At 41.5% G+C, this 21,650-nt stretch overlaps 1 protein-coding gene across 4 annotated transcripts in view; it reads right to left on the bottom strand.

Annotated features, from left to right (window-relative positions):
• Window positions 1-49: 49 nt before the first annotated feature.
• The window catches only part of rtn1a (reticulon 1a), a 36,232-nt gene continuing 14,631 nt past the window's right edge, over window positions 50-21,650 (bottom strand). The window contains exons 2-9 of one of the 4 annotated variants that reach the window (XM_061968876.2): window positions 15,942-16,643; window positions 14,895-15,566; window positions 3,802-4,009; window positions 3,566-3,704; window positions 3,151-3,220; window positions 1,269-1,315; window positions 1,133-1,191; window positions 50-874 (exon numbers count right to left, since the gene is read on the bottom strand). In XM_061968876.2, coding sequence (XP_061824860.2) covers window positions 832-874; window positions 1,133-1,191; window positions 1,269-1,315; window positions 3,151-3,220; window positions 3,566-3,704; window positions 3,802-4,009; window positions 14,895-15,566; window positions 15,942-16,643 — 1,940 coding nt within the window. In that variant the 3' untranslated portion in view covers window positions 50-831. Of the gene's footprint in view, window positions 875-1,132; window positions 1,192-1,268; window positions 1,316-3,150; window positions 3,221-3,565; window positions 3,705-3,801; window positions 4,010-5,267; window positions 5,380-8,950; window positions 9,244-14,894; window positions 15,567-15,941; window positions 16,644-21,650 lie in introns of those variants that run through there. The other 3 variants (XM_061968878.2, XM_061968879.1, XM_061968877.2) reach the window with 3 other exon arrangements.

Genomic DNA, 21,650 nt, shown 5'->3' with positions numbered 1-21,650 from the left:
TCCTTCATCACCAACAGGAACATGACCATCAGTAAGCCGACCAAGGAAATGGTATCCATCAAGGTACATTTATTTTTCTTATTCTGGTAATTAAATACATAGTGTAAGTGCAAATAGTAAGAGTCCAGGGTCTACAGAACTACAGAGTATAGTAGAACATAGTACAAAGTTTGACAGTTATTCAAACAAGATTAGTATCAGCAGATACTCCTTGTCTTCATAGTAGTTGTACAACAGTACCCATAATATGAGCGGGTGTATTGTTCCCTATTGGTATACAAAAGCAAAAACCCTACAAATACCACATCTAAGACGCATATTCTTAAATTAGTTTGTGCTTGGAAACACCAAAAGGAAATTATTGTTGATATTTATATATATATAGACATATACTGAGAGAAGCCCCATCTGCTTACTTGAACATGAAGCAGCAAACATTGGCAACGGAGCAAGACTGTGACCACTTCAGCTTAATCATTTATTTTTTGTGCCACACCAATTAGTTTGTGGTGAGCACTGCAAAGCAAAACTCTAGCGTGGCCTTCAAAAAACATCACAAAAGATATCAAATATTTACCCAAGGCTCGACTTCATGCACTTTAGAATAAGCAACACAAAAAATGTCTTATTCTTTTTTAGTTTTTGGAGTTGTGAACGTGTCTACCTAGTGCCGTTTATATGTGATGGTGTGTTAGTGTGTACATGGCAGGGTGAAGGCTTCTTCAGTGGATGCTTTCAGAGAACACCAAGATGACAAAAGCATGACGCCCCACGTGACGGTGACCAGGCTCTTAAAGGGTGAGTGAGCCTCTTCCGTGAGTCAACTGAGGTCTACTCCTCCTTTCTTTTGGCCCCAGGGATCTTTGCTTGGATCCTGGACACAGATAACAAGTAGAAATTGCATGTTTTCAAATAGGATTACAATGTCCGTGGCTGCAAAGCGCCCGCTGCTCTATCCTCTCTATTTATGGAACGCAATATAGTCTACATGTTCGGTCTTACTAAATTAGGAAAATGAATTCTAAAACTGCATGTCTGGCAACAGTAGAGGGCTATTTTTACACTTGGATTGGGTCCAGCAAATGACAGAAGGTTCATTTGCTGCAAAGAATAGTATGAATGAAACACTCACTTTCCCACCACACAGTTGACGTGGGTCCGTATTAGTCCAACATATTGATCAATCTGTGCCTGAAGTGAAAGAAAAAGTTTCTAAAAATTGGGGTACCATTTTTACTGTATTTTGAAGTAAGGCACATAATCCTTACCTGATGTCTCTCATAGACCACTGGCATGGTAAACATGGAGACCACAGCTGTAAGCGCATAAAACAAACCGTAAGGAAACCAGGATCTTGTAAAATAAACATCCACAACTACAGTACACGTACACAAAGACATGCTGCCCCACTTACGATTACATAAAAGAGCTAATAATATCTGTAGTGTATTCAGTTCACATCTATCACTCTCGATTCAAATATGTACAGGTAAAAGCCAGTAAATTAGAATATTTTGAAAAACTTGATTTATTTCAGTAATTGCATTCAAAAGGTGTAACTTGTACATTATATTTATTCATTGCACACAGACTGATGCATTCAAATGTTTATTTCATTTAATTTTGATGATTTGAAGTGGCAACAAATGAAAATCCAAAATTCCGTGTGTCACAAAATTAGAATATTACTTAAGGCTAATACAAAAAAGGGATTTTTAGAAATGTTGGCCAACTGAAAAGTATGAAAATGAAAAATATGAGCATGTACAATACTCAATACTTGGTTGGAGCTCCTTTTGCCTCAATTACTGCGTTAATGCGGCGTGGCATGGAGTCGATGAGTTTCTAGCACTGCTCAGGTGTTATGAGAGCCCAGGTTGCTCTGATAGTGGCCTTCAACTCTTCTGCGTTTTTGGGTCTGGCATTCTGCATCTTCCTTTTCACAATACCCCACAGATTTTCTATGGGGCTAAGGTCAGGGGAGTTGGCGGGCCAATTTAGAACAGAAATACCATGGTCCGTAAACCAGGCACGGGTAGATTTTGCGCTGTGTGCAGGCGCCAAGTCCTGTTGGAACTTGAAATCTCCATCTCCATAGAGCAGGTCAGCAGCAGGAAGCATGAAGTGCTCTAAAACTTGCTGGTAGACGGCTGCGTTGACCCTGGATCTCAGGAAACAGAGTGGACCGACACCAGCAGATGACATGGCACCCCAAACCATCACCCAACCATGCAAATTTTGCATTTCCTTTGGAAATCGAGGTCCCAGAGTCTGGAGGAAGACAGGAGAGGCACAGGATCCACGTTGCCTGAAGTCTAGTGTAAAGTTTCCACCATCAGTGATGGTTTGGGGTGCCATGTCATCTGCTGGTGTCGGTCCACTCTGTTTCCTGAGATCCAGGGTCAACGCAGCCGTCTACCAGCAAGTTTTAGAGCACTTCATGCTTCCTGCTGCTGACCTGCTCTATGGAGATGGAGATTTCAAGTTCCAACAGGACTTGGCGCCTGCACACAGCGCAAAATCTACCCGTGCCTGGTTTACGGACCATGGTATTTCTGTTCTAAATTGGCCCGCCAACTCCCCTGACCTTAGCCCCATAGAAAATCTGTGGGGTATTGTGAAAAGGAAGATGCAGAATGCCAGACCCAAAAACGCAGAAGAGTTGAAGGCCACTATCAGAGCAACCTGGGCTCTCATAACACCTGAGCAATGCCAGAAACTCATCGACTCCATGCCACGCCGCATTAACGCAGTAATTGAGGCAAAAGGAGCTCCAACCAAGTATTGAGTATTGTACATGCTCATATTTTTCATTTTCATACTTTTCAGTTGGCCAACATTTCTAAAAATCCCTTTTTTGTATTAGCCTTAAGTAATATTCTAATTTTGTGACACACGGAATTTTGGATTTTCATTTGTTGCCACTTCAAATCATCAAAATTAAATGAAATAAACATTTGAATGCATCAGTCTGTGTGCAATGAATAAATATAATGTACAAGTTACACCTGTTGAATGCAATTACTGAAATAAATCACGTTTTTCAAAATATTCTAATTTACTGGCTTTTACCTGTATGTACCACAAAATAATGGTCATGAAGTCAGTGCTGGTGAGCGAATGAGACATTGTGAGTCACGGTGACCTCACCTAGGATGAGCAGTGTCAGTCCGTTGAAGAGAGCGCCAACATAGGTCAGGAGCCACATCAGCACAGCAAACTAAACAAAAATATGTTTTAAGATTTACAGTAAGTTTTGTTCCTTTCATAGGTCGATAATGAAATTCACAAGAACTTGTTCCATGAGCTATGTTTCCACCATACTCGTCACTCTGGGAATACTGCAGATTATGAAGAGGCGATGGTGAGCCATGTACAGTAAATAGTGCCACCCGTTTGATACCATACCACTGCTGTTGGCATCTTAATGGAGTGCCAAAAGGTGGGATGGTACCGGTCAGTAACTTTGGTCCTCTTTTTCTGACGTCACTGTATTGCTTGGCGGAAACAGGGCTTAAGGAAATATTACGCACCAGTGCCAAAAGTAGAAAAAAAGGATGCAAACCTTCAATGAGTCGATCAGATCTTGAACGAGGAAAAGCCGGCGCAGCTCCCTCATGCAGGTGTTGGTGTAAACCAGGATCTTTTCGGCATATTTGCTAATTTGGTCCTGGGATAGAGAGATTTCCATCTCCAGGTAGGCTCTGGATGTAATGTAAAGGGGAGGAAAGATGATTTGTTGATATGTGGACCTGTTGAATGGAAGGCACTGTTTGTGTGTGGTGGTGATGGTTCACTCACTTGAAAGGATGCCCTTCATCGGTTTTCTGCACAGCCTGGAGCACAGATTTGTAGATGCGGAAGCTGATGGTGGCAGAGAGGGCGGCTAGGGCTAAGTACGCCCCGACGCTGACCACGCTAAACTGGGTCAGGGAGAAGAGGAGCAGAAGCACGCTGCTGAACACGGCCGCCGACTGCTTTACATTTCTCCAGTAGAGCAGGTCAATAGCTTTAGGGGGAAGGGTGACATAGACAAACAGGGTTAGGACCCACAAACCATGTCATTTCTTCACTGGACACTTTGATAGGTAGTAATCAGTGAGCCACTTTAGCAGCGGAGGCTACACAAACCCCCAACTGAGGCAAACACATGGAGTACAGGTATGTTCAAACCTCAATGTCCTTCAGCTGTTGCTTGGTTGTGGTCAAAACACATTTTTATTCCTCAAAATTCCATCATACAGTGTATGATGTATAAGTATCTACTGTACATTCCCCCCATTTTGTTGAGATAACAGATGATCATGGTACGTTTATCACCATGAGCACCTGGTGCGCTCTCATATGTACATAAACATCCACTCCAAATAAACCAAACAGTGGGTAGCCATACTGCAGTTGAGTGTACGTCTGCACAATTTGCTTGGGGTGTGGGGGAATTAATGATTGACCTGTGGTTGGCAAAATATTGGAGCACAATCAGTTTTTTTAGATAACTGTTTAGTTTGACATGGTCACACTGATAAGCAACTCAGTGATGGATGACGACACTTCAAGAAGGAACTTGATACTCCAAATATAACCATGCTTTCCAATATTTGCAGTTAGCGCTCCAGAGAATGGGATCAGATGTTATAAAATTGTTATTATTTCCTCCCCTAAAGTCCCAGCCTCACCAATAACCTGTTGACTATGTATCCACTGGTGTTGACCAGCGATGAGGTTTTGGGTGCAAGCAGAACCTTGTCATGATAATGTGTCGAGGAGAGAACTGCTTGTGAGACAAATCCCTCGGTTGCCTTTCTTGTCCTCCCTAAGCTGTCCAACTGCTTTTTTGCCTGCTCTAATTTTAGCCATGGAGCTGTGAACTGCATAGTGGCGACGGCCATCTTTGCTTTATCTGTAGAGTCCAAAGAGGGCCGGCCATACTGACGGTCTCTTTAAATGCAATTTGGCAATGTGGGCGCACGATGTAACTGACCCCACTACTTTCAAATCATGTTTGTGCTATATCTTCTCAGGATGCAGCAATGTTGCATATCTATGAAATGAACGTCATCAGGAGGTGTGGGAAGATCCACCATCACTCACTGTGAAGCCAAACTGAGCTTATTGGAGATGCTGTGAGAGGAGCACACATGCACAGGTGGGAAGCCTCATTCACTAGTTGTACACTTCACACACAACACACAGAAGCCAAAGCAGCTGCCACACATACACTGCAGACATACAAGCTTTAGCTTAGTTTAGTTGAAGCGTGTACTGACCTGCGGCTCCCATGGCTGAGCAGGGAAAGAAGCAGCTGCTTTATTCACAGACAAAAGGAGAGCATTGGCCGAGTGCGGTTGGAGGGCCGTCTATGTGATCCCCCTCCTCTGCACAGGAGAGGAGGAACTCCAATCACGGTAGCCTATCAGCAACTGTCTGATGAACGACAGTGCTTTAAGGGGGGCCTCTATTGGACTAGGTTGCTCAAGAAGCACTGTGGTCCTTTAAGCTCAGGTAGCACCACGGATAACGTGCAGAAGCACAAAATCAACACTTAAAACTAGCTTTCACATATAAAAAAACACATTGTATACACTGTAGCCATGATCCACTGCTACATCACAATGGCCTGGTGGCAAGAGTCTGCCGAGCACCTGCCTGATGCAGTTACCATGGCTACTGTGCTCCATTTTATCACGCAGAGGAGGGAGGGAAAAGAGACGTTCCTTTGGGAGCAGAGATTAACATGGTTTGAATTGGGGGACACAGGAACCCAATGAGTGTGTGCACCCCGTTAAAGACAGCCACTCCCTTTAACTGGAGCACAAAGGAACAAAGACAGGTTAACAGGGAGGTCTGTTAACCTTCACATGACAAAAACTGCATGTTTCAAAGAAAACGGGACGCGGTCCATTTTAGATTTAGTGAAAATTAAGTGCCTGTGCTTTGTTTTAATGCAATAACTGAACTACACAGACAAAATGTGTTTTCATTTCATACAGAATGAACATTAAGCCACTGTTGGACAGGCCCTGTCCGCGGACTTCCACCTATCATAATCACACACACAGAAAACCAGAGCCAATGATTATCACCCGTGACAAGAACATGAATCTGTCACTCCTTTTTTTTCTATAGTGAAACTAGTTTAGCCTGACCTCATTAAATCACTGAAGACATCCCTGTGGCCTCAAACAAGTCATTAGCCCGGGTGGGCAAACATGCAATAGGACTTCTGCTGCCAAGTGATTTTCTATCTTAAGCTTGTGTGCCTTAAAATATCTAAATTTCACATTATATATAAAACATGGACAAATACACACTTGACCACCATAATATAGATACACCTGCATAATCTGACATCCAATCTAAGAGCTGTATTCAAATGATGCATTTAATAATGATGTAGGTGTGAAGTGAAGTGAATTATATTTATATAGTGTTTTTCTCTAGTGAGTCGAGGCGCTTTACATAGTAAAACCCAATATCTAAGTTACATTTAAACCAGTGTGGGTGGCACTGGGAACAGGTGGGTAAAGTGTCTTGCCCAAGGACACAACGGCAGTGACTAGGATGGCGGAAGCGGGAATCGAACCTGGAACCCCCAAGTTGCTGGCACGACCACTCTACCAACCGAGCTATGCCGCCCCATTAGGTGTACCTAATGTTGTGGCTGGTAGTTTAGTCATGGCAGCAACAATACAACACTATCTATTATAGTGTTTTTCCATTGAATTCATCTTAATTTGTGGATGCAATAGAAAGAATAAAGAATCCTGATGAACATTTTAATCTTTATTGACAAAATTGATAATCTAATTCATATCATCATGTAATTCACAACTTAATTAGTTTTTGAGTACTTTATTATTTATGGATTTAAATTGTGTACAAATTGAGAACAGGAAGTGAATAAATGTGTTAGTATTTTTTATGAACTGGGAATGGAGTAAGATAAAATAAACTCTGCTTCTTCATACTCTTTTTCGGACATGTTATGAGAAACTGGAAAAATGTAACGTATCATATTGTAACTGAATGCGTGTTTGGAATAAGTTTAAAGGGGAACTGCAGGTTTTTTAGAATTTTTTTCTATCATGCACAATCCTTATGTAAGACAAGAACATGTTTTTTTTAATGCATTCTAAATAGTAAATAAATTCGATCAAAAGTCTGCTTACAATGGAGCCTATGGAAGTCGCTCTATTCTGCCTATAAAAGACTTTAAAAACATCAAAACACCTCCATTGGGGTTTTATATACATGATGTAAGTATACATATGTAATGTAGTAACAGGAACATTAATATTAACATTTAATATTTACATATTTTGATCATTTTAAGCATATGAGGCGCATTAATTTTAAAAAAGCATTACAAAGCTCGCTTCCCCCCCCCCAATACATCACTAATTTCTACTTGCTGCAGACTTCATGAGAACCATTATCGGCTGTCATTAGGATGCCGACTGATAGAATGTTGTTATATTCCCGTTTTAGATGAAAAATTACTCATAACCCTAACAAAGAAAAGGGGACTGAAACCAAGCATCTTTTCGTGTCGTTTCGACATTGCCGGGTCTAAATTGGCTGTCAAAATGTACCCCCAAAAAACCCCATCTGTCGTCATGTCTTTTATCATGATTGTGAACGAGAGGCAAAATTCTCCAAATAAAGTGCAGTTCTCCTTTAAACCATAACCACAATTTCCTCCTGGCCAATTCATATTATTTCCGACTCATGCATCAACATGACAAGCAGTGAGCATTCGTATCATATCACTACAGAAAATCTAAACATCTCATCACTCATTTATGGAAATTAACTGAAAATAAAACCACATATTTCTTTGGTTAAATCTTACATATATGAAGCCGAGAATCATCCCAATAAATTACTTAATTGCACTTAATTGGTGATGTGTCTGCCACATTTAATATTGCTTGTATGGGAAATTTGAATGTGCAGTACATGTGTTCAGTATTTTGAGATCCTATCATGACGGCTGTATTAATATAAACACTTGTCGTCAGGTAACAGCAGTGAGACAGTTTCAGTGCATACACAATGACTAAGCATACTGTAATAGCTGATGGTGTTTATTTACTAAACCGCAGAGAGTATCAGGCATCTATCAGGAGTAAGGTGTTTATAAGGGTAAAAGATCACATTTTTCTAATAAAATTATGTACATTACAATTAAATGTCAGATGTATTCAAATGGACAGTGCACCCAGAGATTAGTTGGGGCACAGCACTTATCAGGTCTGGAGGCCAGTCTTTAAGGAAATACTCGCTGATGTGATGATGCTAAACATTTGGCTGTAAATGCATCCTATAGGTGGTCGCTTGACACAGACATCAATCTGTTACAAATTCAACTTGCTCATTCACACGCAGGACTAATTATTTTGGCATTAGAAACTTGTAAGATCGAAATCTAAAATCCGAGTGTAGAAGAAAGGATGTCATTTTCTCACATGGTTCCTTTTTGTTTTTAACCCCTCCCCAAAGTGTCAAGGTAGCCAAGGAGATAGGGCTGATGTAATGGTGATGGGTGTGCCCTGGTTACCATAGAGACAGTCTTGTCGGTGCGGACCCTTGTGCACGACGCAACACTAAAAGATGGTGCCTACGCCATGTAAGAGTAGCACCACTTCACGCTTACTAAATAACAGATGTCTTACCTCCTTATCTACATGAACATCTGTCAGCAAGCTGCTGTGTACGCACGCAATACATCTCACACCTATGCTCTTCCTTTGTTTTGTGCACAGTGCACACACACGCAGCACAATTGATGTGACATCAGGGTGTGTCCGTGCACATTGATCGATACTATGACAAATGCACACATGCAAAGCACAATCAACACGGCTCATGCACAAGGGTGAGGGTTTTTGATGTTTGAGCTACATCAACCACAAACATAAATTCAAAATACAAAAATCCAAGCAAGTACCCTGGCCCTTCCAGCTGCTCCAGGAGCTATCCTTCTTGGTCACGTCTGCAGCGGCCTGCATGCTGGTGAACACTTTTGTCCCTGTTCTATTTTTCTTTCTTGCTCTTTATGGTGTCCGCTTGCTTCGTTGTGCACCTCCTCCGTGCAGAAAAGGCATGAATGGAGGGAAAAGGATGCAAGAGCGCAACCGAGGCAACAAAGAGGGAGAGCGGGAAAACGGGAGGGAGGGTGCTAGGATGGATGGAGAGGCTTTCCGGATGCTGACGACTGGCGGAGCTCTCACAATGATGCTGTGAATCCACAGGGGCGGGAAATGTGTGTGTGCTAGCAGGGGAGGAGGGTGGCAAACTGTAAACATCACAGTCGCTGCTGCAGCAAAGCAGCCATGCAATAAATAGCCAACAGGGCCAAGAGGGTGCACGGGGGTATAGGCTTTTGTCTTAAAAGAGATGATAGCCTAGCTTTTCACAACAAAAGCCCAGCCCAGAGCTTCTAACAGACACAAGGTGTGGGAGGCTGGTGCTCTGTCGAACTTTCAAAGCATTATATCTAGTGTAGGATAATGATATTGGCTCCGGAAATAGATCTTAAAATTATGGGTTATCATTTTAGTGTGTGAATGTTGTCTGTCTGTTGGCCCTGCGATGAGATGGCGACTTGTCCAGGGTGTACACCGCCTTCCGCCTGAATGCAGCTGGGATAGGCTCCAGCCACCCCCGCAACCCCGAGATGGACAATCGGTAGAAAATGGATGGATGGATGGATGGCATTTTGGTAAACATGAAAGCTGCTCTGAATATTTAAAAACTTGAAAATGCCCACCCCTGTGCAGGATTAATATGTAAGACAACCTGAGCTGACTGTATTTAAAGTGAATGCTTCAAATAGCTCCCCATGATGACTTACTGAGAAGTGCTTCTTATTCAATAATTCATACAAGAAGACATGCATTGTGCATGCGAGCTAGAGCACAACACTCTTTGTTTTTTGCCTTGAGGATTTCTGACTCCTCCAGAGGAGTTACCGCAAATGGAACGTAAACTGCGCCTGAGACATACATGAAATGCAAGAGAAACTGCACAGTCACGATGGTGTGATCATTGAAGAAAACAACCCTCTTTGATGCATACTGAAGGTGCTAACATACGACGCTTTTAGAAGAGCCCACCCATGCCCCCTACAGGTGACCGCACCTCACACCTTCTGTTCACTGCAGCCTTCCTGCTGCCAACACCCCCTTAACAAAAAAGGAAAACACACATCTCTCTGAGCCAGGCTGAGGGCCCCCACCCCCATTGTTGCTATGGCAACTGAGGATGAAGCACCAATCATTCTAATGCTGAACAAAGATACACTGCGCCCTCTAGCAGTGGAAAAACATACATGTGACCTGTTTTTTGTTTTTCCAGAACATTCTGTTAGAAAACAAAACAGATGGAGTTTTCAGTGTAATTTAAAAACATTTCCATCCATCCATCCATTTTCTACCGCTTGTCCCTCCACCAAATACCTTCTGTTGGACTTGGAAGTGGTTATATCCATCTTCTTTGTTAAGAGGCTGAATCACGCACCAAAAAAAAATGTCCATAGCTGACAAACAATATGATATACAAGCATAATCCCTCAAGACGCCTAAGGAGTCTGCCCCACTTTTGACATCCTGAGATTATGTAAACGGGGCCAGAAAGAACAGGCAATAGTTGAAAAAATACACAATTTGACATGAAATGGGCAGCTTAAACTGAGTGAATTCCATTTGACTGTTAGTCTTACCTAATTCCAGGATTTTAAAGTCATATAAGGCGCCAGATGCATTCTCTCTGTGCCTCTGAATTGCATTCACTGTACACTGACAGACAAGAACACTTTTCCAAGGGTTTGACAATTCTGTTTGTTCATGTCTGCCTTTTTTTTGCATGGTCAGTATAAGATGTACGGTAAATCAAAGACTCTGCTTTTTCTCCATCATATGCACCACTAGGGGGAAGCAGACTCACAAAATGGACTTCCCACACACTCCTGGCACAGGAGCACAGCAGCTGGGTAAGGTCTTACCACTCAACAAGATTGTGTAGTTTGTGACCTTGTCAACGCAACAACGCGCATGCAGTAGCTTGCAGGATGTAAATAAAATATGTGTGTTTGTGTTGTTTTAGCCATTCATTCACGCGCCAACACAGTTTTGCAATCCTAATTTGCAAATATTAAAAAAATTGTTCTCAATGGGAATGTAGAAAAAATGTCTGCATTCTTTTAAAGTTGTTTTATGTATGACACAACCATGACAACTATGGGGGACTACAGGGAGTATTTGTACCTCTCCTCCTACGGTGTAGATTTACTGCACTAGAACTGTAAACATCTGAGATGAATTACTTGCACATGTCAAAATTTGAATCCAAATATAAGGGTATTAGTGTCTGGGCAATAGTCTAATTATAACATTTTACAGCTGTGGCTGTAGGCAACCTTCTGATATACAGTAGTTATCTCCACAAGATGCTAAAAGCCTGCTCAGTGGCCTTGTGGTTAGAGTGTCCGCCCTGAGATCGGTAGGTCGTGAGTTCAAACCCCGGCCGAGTCATACCAAACAATATAAAAATGGGACCCATTACCTCCCTGCTTGGCACTCAGCATCAAGGGTTGGAATTGGGGGTTAAATCACCAAAATGATTCCCGAGCGCGGCTGCTGCTCACTGCTCCCCTCACCTCCCAGGGGTGGAACAAGGGGATGGGTCAAACGCAGAGGATAATTTCACCACACCGAGTGTGTGCGTGACTATCAGTGGTACTTTAACTTTAATAACTGCATTGTAGGTTGAGTATGAGTGGTCAGCATACAGCCGCTTTATCTCGCTACGCTTACTCTTTTGTATGTTTGTTACTCATGCTTGTTACACTTGCCATACATAGGCGGTATTAATGACGACTGAGCAGTTTGCTCCTTAACAGCAGCAACAGAACCAATGTTGTGATACTGATGTGCAATATACTTGTCAACAAAAGAAGCTATGACCACACTTTCTCATGAACTCCAAATCATTACTTAAGTGTAAAAATTATGTTATTAGGACTGTCAAAGTTCAGGTGGTAACACTTGTGATTAATCACATAAAATACTGAGTTAATATAGAGCTGTCAATGCATGTGGAAAAACAATTGCGTTATTATAAAGTTAGTATTATTTGCCGATGATACAACTGTGTTTTGTCCAGGAGAGAACACACAGAAGCTATTAAAAATAATAACAGAAGAAATGAACAAACTAAAAAGATACTTTGACAAAAACAGACACTGCATATTGAGTTGTTTGAGTGTGTTTACTACATTATCGATTAGTAAATGTGCCTTGTTTGCAAAATGATTGCAAAGACTTTCAAAATGTGCACCTAATTCTTACTATACTTTGTGACCAGGTTTTGAGCAAATCAATGACTTGCAGTTCAGTTAAACATTTAAAAAACGTTCCTGTATGATATTGTGACTACACAATTGTATTAGTATTCAAATATTGGTGTATTTTGTTAAGCAAATTTGATTTATACAACCAAATAATAACCAGTGATTAATCATGATTAATCACAGATCAATAGTGTGATAAATGTGGTTAGAGTGTCCGCCCTGAGATTGGTAGGTTGTGAGTTCAAACCGCGGCCGAGTCATACCAAAGACTATAAAAATGGGACCCATTACCTCCCTGCTTGGCACTCAGCAGCAAGGGTTGGAATTGGGGGTTAAGTCACCAAAAATGATTCCCGGGCGCGGCCACCGCTGCTGCCCACTGCTCCCCTCACCTCCCGGGGGGTGATCAAGGGTGATGGGTCAAATGCAGAGAATAATTTCGCCACACCTAGTGTGTGTGTGACAATCATTGGTACTTTAACTTAACTTAAATATGATTAATAAATGAATCACTTGACAGCCCTACATTAATCATGTATGAATGCAGCATAGTCATGCAATTCATGTTAAGTATACCAATACCTTAACCATGGATTCCTACCTGAAAGGTGGCACGGTTGTTTATGCTGTCAGTGATCTTGATCTGACCTGATTGCCTTTGTGTCAAAATACTGGGGTCTTTTTTAAGTTAAAGGGCAACTATGATGATTTTAATCTACATTTAAAACACTTCCTTGTCGTCATGATCAGTATTTCTTAACCAGCTCTACATAAGGGCCGCCAAAAAATATCTGTTTCTCAGCTCTGGTCCGTATGGGCTGCAGCGGTACTTAGTTCTATACACTTTTCCACCACTTGTGGCAGTACACTGCAAATTTTTTGCCACTTGCCAAGATTTAAAATGTTATTTCTAGAAATGTCCCTAGTTTTGAGAGCTATTATCATATCTTATTTTAGTCATTGACTTTACATCATAATGTTGATTTTAGCTTGAATAATTATATTTTGTCTATTCTAGTTTAAAATGTCATAATTGAGAAAATAACTATTCAAATAAGATATTTTGGGTTTTCCCAACATAGAACATTTTGTTGAAGGATTGTGCAACATTCCACAGATGCTTAATTTAATTGCAAGTCTAATATGCTTGTTTTCAAAATAAAATACTTATTTCAATCTTATAAGTCCTGCTAATTTCTAGATATACAAATCTTAATTTAGGATGTCTTACCAAGTAAAATTGAGTAGCTGCTGCTTGGACCGATAATTTCAATAGTTTTTAGTATTTTGTCCTAAAATCTAGACTTTTCATCTTATATTTTGTTAGTTCTTTTTTGCAGTGTAATGACCGTCTCAAACAAACAGAAGAAGTCTGGAGCTAAAGTCCAAAAACTATTAGTAAAGTGGTAAAGCTATATTTTCATTTGCACTTTAATTTTGTTTATTGATCGTTGAGTTAAGAAACATTCATTATTAATTTAGTTTATTTATATTAACACAACATAATTGTGTGTGAAAATGTTAATGTGATATTTGAGTCGGCCCCACGCACCTCTGTAGTGGAAAAGTTGGACCCCAAAGTCAAAAAGTTTAAGAATCCCTGGTCTAGATAATGTGTATTGACTATGCTTTGATGAAATTTTGCGTAACATTTTCAAAATGTATATTTTGAAAATGTACACTGTTTAAATAGAATCTTGAAAACAAACATCACTGCTATTCATTTTTCAGACACGGTCGAAAATAAACTTCATAAACAATATATAGATTCACCGGTCAAAATATAGACTTACCGAGCTGCATAAAGAAAGCAGCTTTTAGCAGCATTAATGTCGCTGCATGTCGCAAAATAATACTTAATACTACCTTCACTTTTATTTCTTCTACCTTCTTATATTTTCTCCCAGTAATGTAACAATGGCGATGACTTTGTACTAGTCCGTTTTGACAAAACAATCAAGTATAAAATGTTGTGGACAAATGAACACAGAAGTATTTATTTTCTAGACATCAGAGCAGGTGGGAGGCGTAAAGAAAACGTAAGGAATAAGAAGGTAAGGAGGCTGGCTAAGTCAGAAAAGGGGAAAACCATCATAAGTCCCCATTAATTTAAATTATGCAATCACATATTTATCTGTGATTGTCATTTACTCCAATCAAAATTATAAAGTGTGATTAATCTGACTATAACAATGTATCGTTTGACATCACTAATTATATAAAATTAGTTTTCAAATTTCAGCCGCTTTCCATTTATCACCAACAATGCAATGTTAAATGAAAGCCTTTACAGCAATGCTAATCAACTGGCAGCCAGTAGGGCCAAATCCAGCCCAAGAATGACACCCATGAATTCAGTTAAAAAAAACTTGGAGAAAACTAACATTTTTGCAGCAGATCCCTAAAAACACTAGAGTGCTGTCATATAGACCATCTTTGACTTGTTTTTTGCAGTAGGTCCTTGAAAACAGCAGAACAAAGGTACGTTTTTTGGACAGTATAATATTAGTGTTGTTAGTGCAGTAGTGTTTGTCACCCTCACCTTTTTCTTTGTTTAACCCTTTCAGGAGGAAGGAAGCAGCCGACTTCCCAAAGTCTATTTTGCCTTCATTTGTGTTCTTGTCCTCCTGACAGGACCTCTCTGGACGTACCTCTGGGGGAACAGCAGCAGTCGGAGGCTTGGGCTTGTTCAGGCGTTCTTCCTCTGTTTTGACTTGGGTCTTGGCCTTATCTGAGACAGGGGGCTCAGTCGGGGTGATGCGGGCAGGAGGAGCATTGGGAACCAGGGGAGAGGGAGGGCTCACGGCTCCCTGTTTGGAGGCCCCAACGCCCTGCTCTCTCTTCGGGCTCTCCTCTGATGCAGACTCAATGAAGAGGTCGCTGTCAAGCTCCGCCTCTCTTTCTTCACGCAGAATGCTGTAGGTTGTAGGTGGAGCATGGTTTCCAGCCAGACCAAAACCAACCTTAGACACTGGGGGGTTGTCGAAGGGGCTGCTGGACTGGTTGAAGGCAGCCTTGATTTTAGGAGGCTCAGCAAACGGGTTGCTGCTGGCCTTGGGAAGCTCCTCGGACACCAGCTCAATCTCAGAGTCTCCGGACTCTGCACTGCTACCCTCTTGGTCTCTGTAGCCTGCCTGTGGACCTGGACCACTTTTGGGAGCTGCAGGCTTCACTGGGTCATTGTTGAACATGTCATGGGAGGAGAAGTCTTTTTCTGCTCCCAAAGAAATATGTGGAAATGTATTAAAGTCTGCATTCAAAAATAACCAACAGTATGTTTATATTTACGACAGGGGCAAAAGTATTGGGACACTTGGTCGTTTCATAATAAGGAATCAGCTACACTTCCACTGTATTGGGAAGACTTTCTACAAGGTTTGTGCCACTCAAAATTCATATCTATCATCCAGAAGAACTATGTTGAATTAGTTCATCCCAAAGTTTCTTTCACACCACACGTCTCCAAGCATGCCTGTTTGGACCTTTCTTTGTGCACAGGACATTTTGAGATGTCTTTAAAATTGTTGAATAGTATAATATTGGACCTTTAATTGAGTAAATGTGTGTGTGAGTGTGTGTGCGCGCTTACGTGTAGGTGACTCATTAGGGGTGGATGCTGGACTTTCATCCTCTGGTTCTGACAGGGTGACAGTAGGAACCCCCCTTAGGCCCACACTCAAAATGTTCTCTCGATCAGCCCCACTGCCCTGAAGGGGGAGCTGCTGAGGCTCAGCCTTGGCTGCTGGTGGCTGCGACTGGGTCAAGGTGATCTTTACAGGACTGGCTGATTGTGGCGTTCCACCCAGATTACGGTAAGAGCGGTAGTCAGACAGTTCCTCATCAGATGGCTCCTCCACATAGGGGAATGAGTGGGAGCCCAGGGCTGGGCCTAAATTCTCCTCCTCTTCCTCTTCATCTCTTCCAGAGTTTTTATCCATGTAGCAGCCTAGTGACTCACTCCCTGTCAATCCTGTGTCCACCAGGCTGTGGTTGTGTTGCTCATCCCCGTGGCTTATATCCATGTAGTTGTACGATTCTGTCTTCTCTAAGCCCATCAGAGACTTGGGCATGTCTTGGGACAGGTCAGACATGGTCTTCTTGGTGCCAGAGTTGAAGCTGTAAGTGTCAGTGGAGAAGTGGTCTAAGCCGGGGGAGCCAGAGGAGACCTTCACATGGTCGGACAGGTAGGATGATTCTCGTCCAGATGTAAAGCTTTGATTGGACAGCAGAGAGGTGTACACGTCACCGTCATCATTCATAGGATTCCTAAACAGGCTTGACATGGGGTCACCTATGAGAACATAATGAAAAAGGAGGAAACCAGTTAAAAAGAATAGGCGTAAATTTGACAGCGCTGTGTCACACGGCTGTTAGCGTCATAATCACGCAGCTTTCGGAGTGGAACATAGTCAGACTGGGCGCTCTGTTGTGTAGCTTAGTGAGGCGATGCTTAACAGAGGCTCCTTGTGTGCATGTGTCCACTGTGAAACAAAGGAAGATTGTTAATCTAACAAAAACCCACAGACTGATGTCTAAATCTTGCAGACTGTCTACAAACTTTAAATCCCTCTGTTACTAAAACCACAATACGATCATGCATGCGCAAATCAGGTTAGGATTTACAAAACTTGTAGCATGCATGTACTGTATTTGACACCATAAGCAAACATGCCAAATATGAGAAATGGGGGGTACAGACGAGTCTGTTTCTGTCACTTGATATCCAATCTGCAAAATTGTATTAACGTATCCTATTATCCTAAATGGATGATACAATATGTCTTATAATATTGTACAATTAAATTCAGCAAACCACTGAAGTATTGCTAGAGCAACTTGATAAGACTTGTAATGACACTGTCAAATATAGAATTTGATCAAAGTTTTCAGCTAAAAGATGCCTTTAAGGTCTTGGAAAACTTTGTAGTTTGAACCACTATCATGCAAGAATTTTTGTGTATGTCTGACGGAGAGAAGACTCAGTCGAAGTGGAGGCACGTAAATAAGACCGCCTACAAAACGGTGTATCCGGAAGAGATGGTCAGAAAGCGGTTTGAAGATTGTCTGTAAAACAAAATCTATGCAAAATTTGAACCAAAGAACCACCATTAAAGCTAATATTTTATTAGAGCGTATCAAAACACGTATTGGTATGTCAGACTTAGCTTTGTCATGGTTTAACTCTTATCTTACTGACAGGATGCAATGCGTCTCCCATAATAATGTGACCTCGGACTATGTTAAGGTAACGTGCGGAGTTCCTCAGGGTTCGGTTCTTGGCCCTGCACTCTTTAGTATTTACATGCTGCCGCTAGGCGACATCATACGCAAATACGGTGTTAGCTTTCATTGTTATGCTGATGACACCCAACTCTACATGCCCCTAAAGCTGACCAACACGCCGGATTGTAGTCAGCTGGAGGCGTGTCTTAATGAAATTAAACAATGGATGTCCGCTAACTTCTTGCAACTCAACGCCAAGAAAACGGAAATGCTGATTATCGGTCCTGCTAAACACCGACATTTATTTAATAATACCACCTTAACATTTGACAACCAAACAATTACACAAGGCGAATCAGTAAAGAATCTGGGTATTATTTTCGACCCAACTCTCTCCTTTGAGTCACACATTAAGAGTGTTACTAAAACGGCCTTCTTTCATCTCCGTAATATCGCTAAAATTCGTTCCATTTTGTCCACTAGCGACGCTGAGATCATTATTCATGCGTTCGTTACGTCTCGTCTCGACTACTGTAACGTATTATTTTCGGGCCTCCCTATGTCTAGCATTAAAAGATTACAATTGGTACAAAATGCGGCTGCTAGACTTTTGACAAGAACAAGAAAGTTTGATCATATTACGCCTATACTGGCTCACCTGCACTGGCTTCCTGTGCACTTAAGATGTGACTTTAAGGTTTTACTACTTACGTATAAAATACTACACGGTCTAGCTCCGTCCTATCTTGTCGATTGCATTGTACCATATGTCCCGGCAAGAAATTTGCATTCAAAGAACTCCGGCTTATTAGTGATTCCCAGAGCCCAAAAAAAGTCTGCGGGCTATAGAGCGTTTTCTATTCGGGCTCCAGTACTATGGAATGCCCTCCCGGTAACAATTAGAGATGCTACCTCAGTAGAAGCATTTAAGTCCCATCTTAAAACTCATTTGTATACTCTAGCCTTTAAATAGCCCCCCTGTTAGACCAGTTGATCTGCCGTTTCTTTTCTTCTCTCCTCTGCTCCCCTTTTCCTTGAGGGGGGGGGGGGGGGGGGGGGGGGGCACAGGTCCGGTGGCCATGGATGAAGTGCTGGCTGTCCAGAGTCGGGACCCGGGGTGGACCGCTCGCCTGTGCATCGGCTGGGAACATCTCTGCGCTGCTGACCCGTCTCCGCTCGGGATGGTGTCCTGCTGGCCCCACTATGGACTGGACTCTTACTATTATGTTGGATCCACTATGGACTGGACTCTCACAATATTATGTCAGACCCACTCGACATCCATTGCTTTCGGTCTCCCCTAGAGGGGGGGGGTGGGTTACCCACATATGCGGTCCTCTCCAAGGTTTCTCATAGTCATTCACATCGACGTCCCACTGGGGTGAGTTTTTCCTTGCCCTTATGTGGGCTTTGTACCGAGGATGTCGTTGTGGCTTGTGCAGCCCTTTGAGACACTTGTGATTTAGGGCTATATAAATAAAGATTGATTGATTGATTGATTACATGGTAAATGGATTTTACTTGTATAGTGCTTTTCTACCTTCAAGGTACTCAAAACGCTTTGACACTACGACCACATTCACCAATTGATGACGAATCATCAGTATCTTGCTCAAGCATAATTTGCCATGGTCACAGGGGGACTGAGAATTGAACCCACAACCTTCAGGTTGAGAGACAAACACTCTACCACCTGAGCAATGCTGCCAATGACATGTTATGTAGACCAAACGTGTTTTAAATGTATTAAATGTAGAAAAAAAATGAAAATATGACCCATTTAAAACAATTGCATGTACATTAGATAACTTGCAGCAGATTATCTTATTTTTTATGGTAAAATGTATTTAATCGAAACAAATCAAGGAATAGACCTTGGAGAGTTTACTGCGTTTCGAATGATCAGGTCCATTATTATTATTATGTTTGGTATGTCATGCATCATTTGCTCGTAGAAAAATCTAAGCAAAGATCAAGAGCACCCACGCATGATACTAATATTTGTGTTGTGTACAAGTCGCAGTCGCCTCCCCTCCTGTTCTCTAGCCCTCGTTTCTCCCCAGGCAGGGGTGGCGCTATAAATAGTTTGGCTCCAGCTGCTGGGCTCGGATGAGAGGGATAAAGATTCAATGTGCAGTCTTTGGGTTAGCAATAGACGAAAGATAAGGACTAGAGTCACAGAGGAGACAACAGGTCAGGTCGTCCCACCCTTTGCTTCCTCTCTAGAAGCCTTGCCACCTTTCCTTTTTTCTGCTATTAATAATACAGCACGGTGCGTGCAGCCCAAAGTCACGCTATTCGCCAGGAAGGCAACATGGAAACAATTATCAGTAGGATGCAGTGCAGTTTATTCAATCAAAACTAAGAATTACTATCTTTCACAGTCAGAATCGTTCATAGATGTTGTGGTTGGTCAACTTGTGTTTGATCAAAATGAGCCCAGTGACATAAACACCCTTGATATTTTGCCAAAGCAAATCAACGTATAATCCTCTTTAGTCCACTACAACTGTATAGGTCCCCCCAGCCATCATCACCCTGGCAACGCCCTAATAATCTCACACTCAATGATACAAAACACTCACAAATACCTCCTCGGCAGATGTGGGAAGCACTAGACTCAGCAAATAGAGGTCAGGTGTGATGAACTGCCACTAATCCTAGTGAGGCTAAAATACCCCCCTCTATTCCCTGCACCAAACCCATGGCGTTGCATAAGTCATCCCCACCAGTGACGAGGCAGGATGCTTGATGCTCTTGACAAATTTGCAGTGTTGAGACTGGCGGCATTTTCAATCTGCAGAGGCCCACAAGGCTCTGACAAATACTTTGCTGCACTTAGATGGCATTAGAAGCGACAACAGAGGAATTCTCACACTGCCAACATAATTATGTCAGCGTTCTAAAACAAAGTTGTCCTGGTGGATGCTCGGTGAAAGGGGCTTTTGTTGAATCTGTGCTATTTGCCATACGAAGACCACTCATATAGGGAACACAGCATAACAAAAGCGGCCCCTGCTACAAATTGAATGGGCTGGATTTTAAAAAAAAAAGAAGAAGAAATGTTCTCTGCCAGACTTGAACCTTCAAAACATCAGTAAATGTGCTGCAAAGTAGGGATGATCCAATGACTTCATCCACGTCCTTCCAAATGCTAGATTTCTCTTTCAGTTTGCTTTTACTCCATGACCTTGTGAAAAATAATCTGTCACACTGCTATGTTGCAAAAACTCAAATCTAAGCAGGATTAAGTGTATGAAATCAAAGTTGAAAATACTCAAATTTTACAAAAAATAGGGATCTTTATTATAGGCCGATATTGGCATAAAAATTACATGTAGGATCATATCGATATCAGATTTTCTCCCGATAATTATATTAACGTATTGCTTGGATTTTGGCAAGCAATTGATGACCTCAAACTGTCGTTCTCCACAAGGTAATAACTTTTGCTACCTCAAAGTCTACTGTATGTCCACAATGTGAAATTGTGTATTTGTAATTTATAATGACTGTAAGCACTATTTATGTGAGAGGAAGTAAGGCATCTTCTTATTCTGATATCAAACCTCAGGAAAAATCACTCTGAATCATACACAGTGTTTATGCAGCAAAATAATAAGCAACCAGTGGTAGTGAAAATAATACCAATATACCCATCTATACCCATATTCAGTACAGACTGTATCACGCTTATTTAATTGCGCTAACAATGTGTTGAGCATTATATCCCGCCCTCCTATGGCTTTTAGCACATCATGTAACTACGCCCATATATAACATTAACATTGTTTGTGTAATGATAGCGATTTGGCAAAGTTAGGCTACCAACATAAACTATCATTGAATGTATATTTTATCATAACATGACTACAAATTGTTAGATTCTTCTCTTGGACTGATTTTGTGTGTCTGCCTGAACACCAAACAAATTCCTTGGACATATGAGTAACGTTTATTTAATATAATTAGTAATTGTAAAAAAATATAGACCTTTTAAAATATACAGTCGCTATCAAAAGTTTACATACCCAAGACCCAACCTCCAGGCTGATGATTTTAGGTTGTCCTGAAG

This window comes from Nerophis lumbriciformis, linkage group LG08 (assembly GCF_033978685.3).
Source record: "Nerophis lumbriciformis linkage group LG08, RoL_Nlum_v2.1, whole genome shotgun sequence".
Classification (NCBI taxonomy): Eukaryota; Metazoa; Chordata; class Actinopteri; order Syngnathiformes; family Syngnathidae; genus Nerophis; species Nerophis lumbriciformis.
The sequence above is the reverse complement of the archived record's forward strand: the minus strand, read 5'-3'. Positions and strand labels throughout refer to the sequence as shown.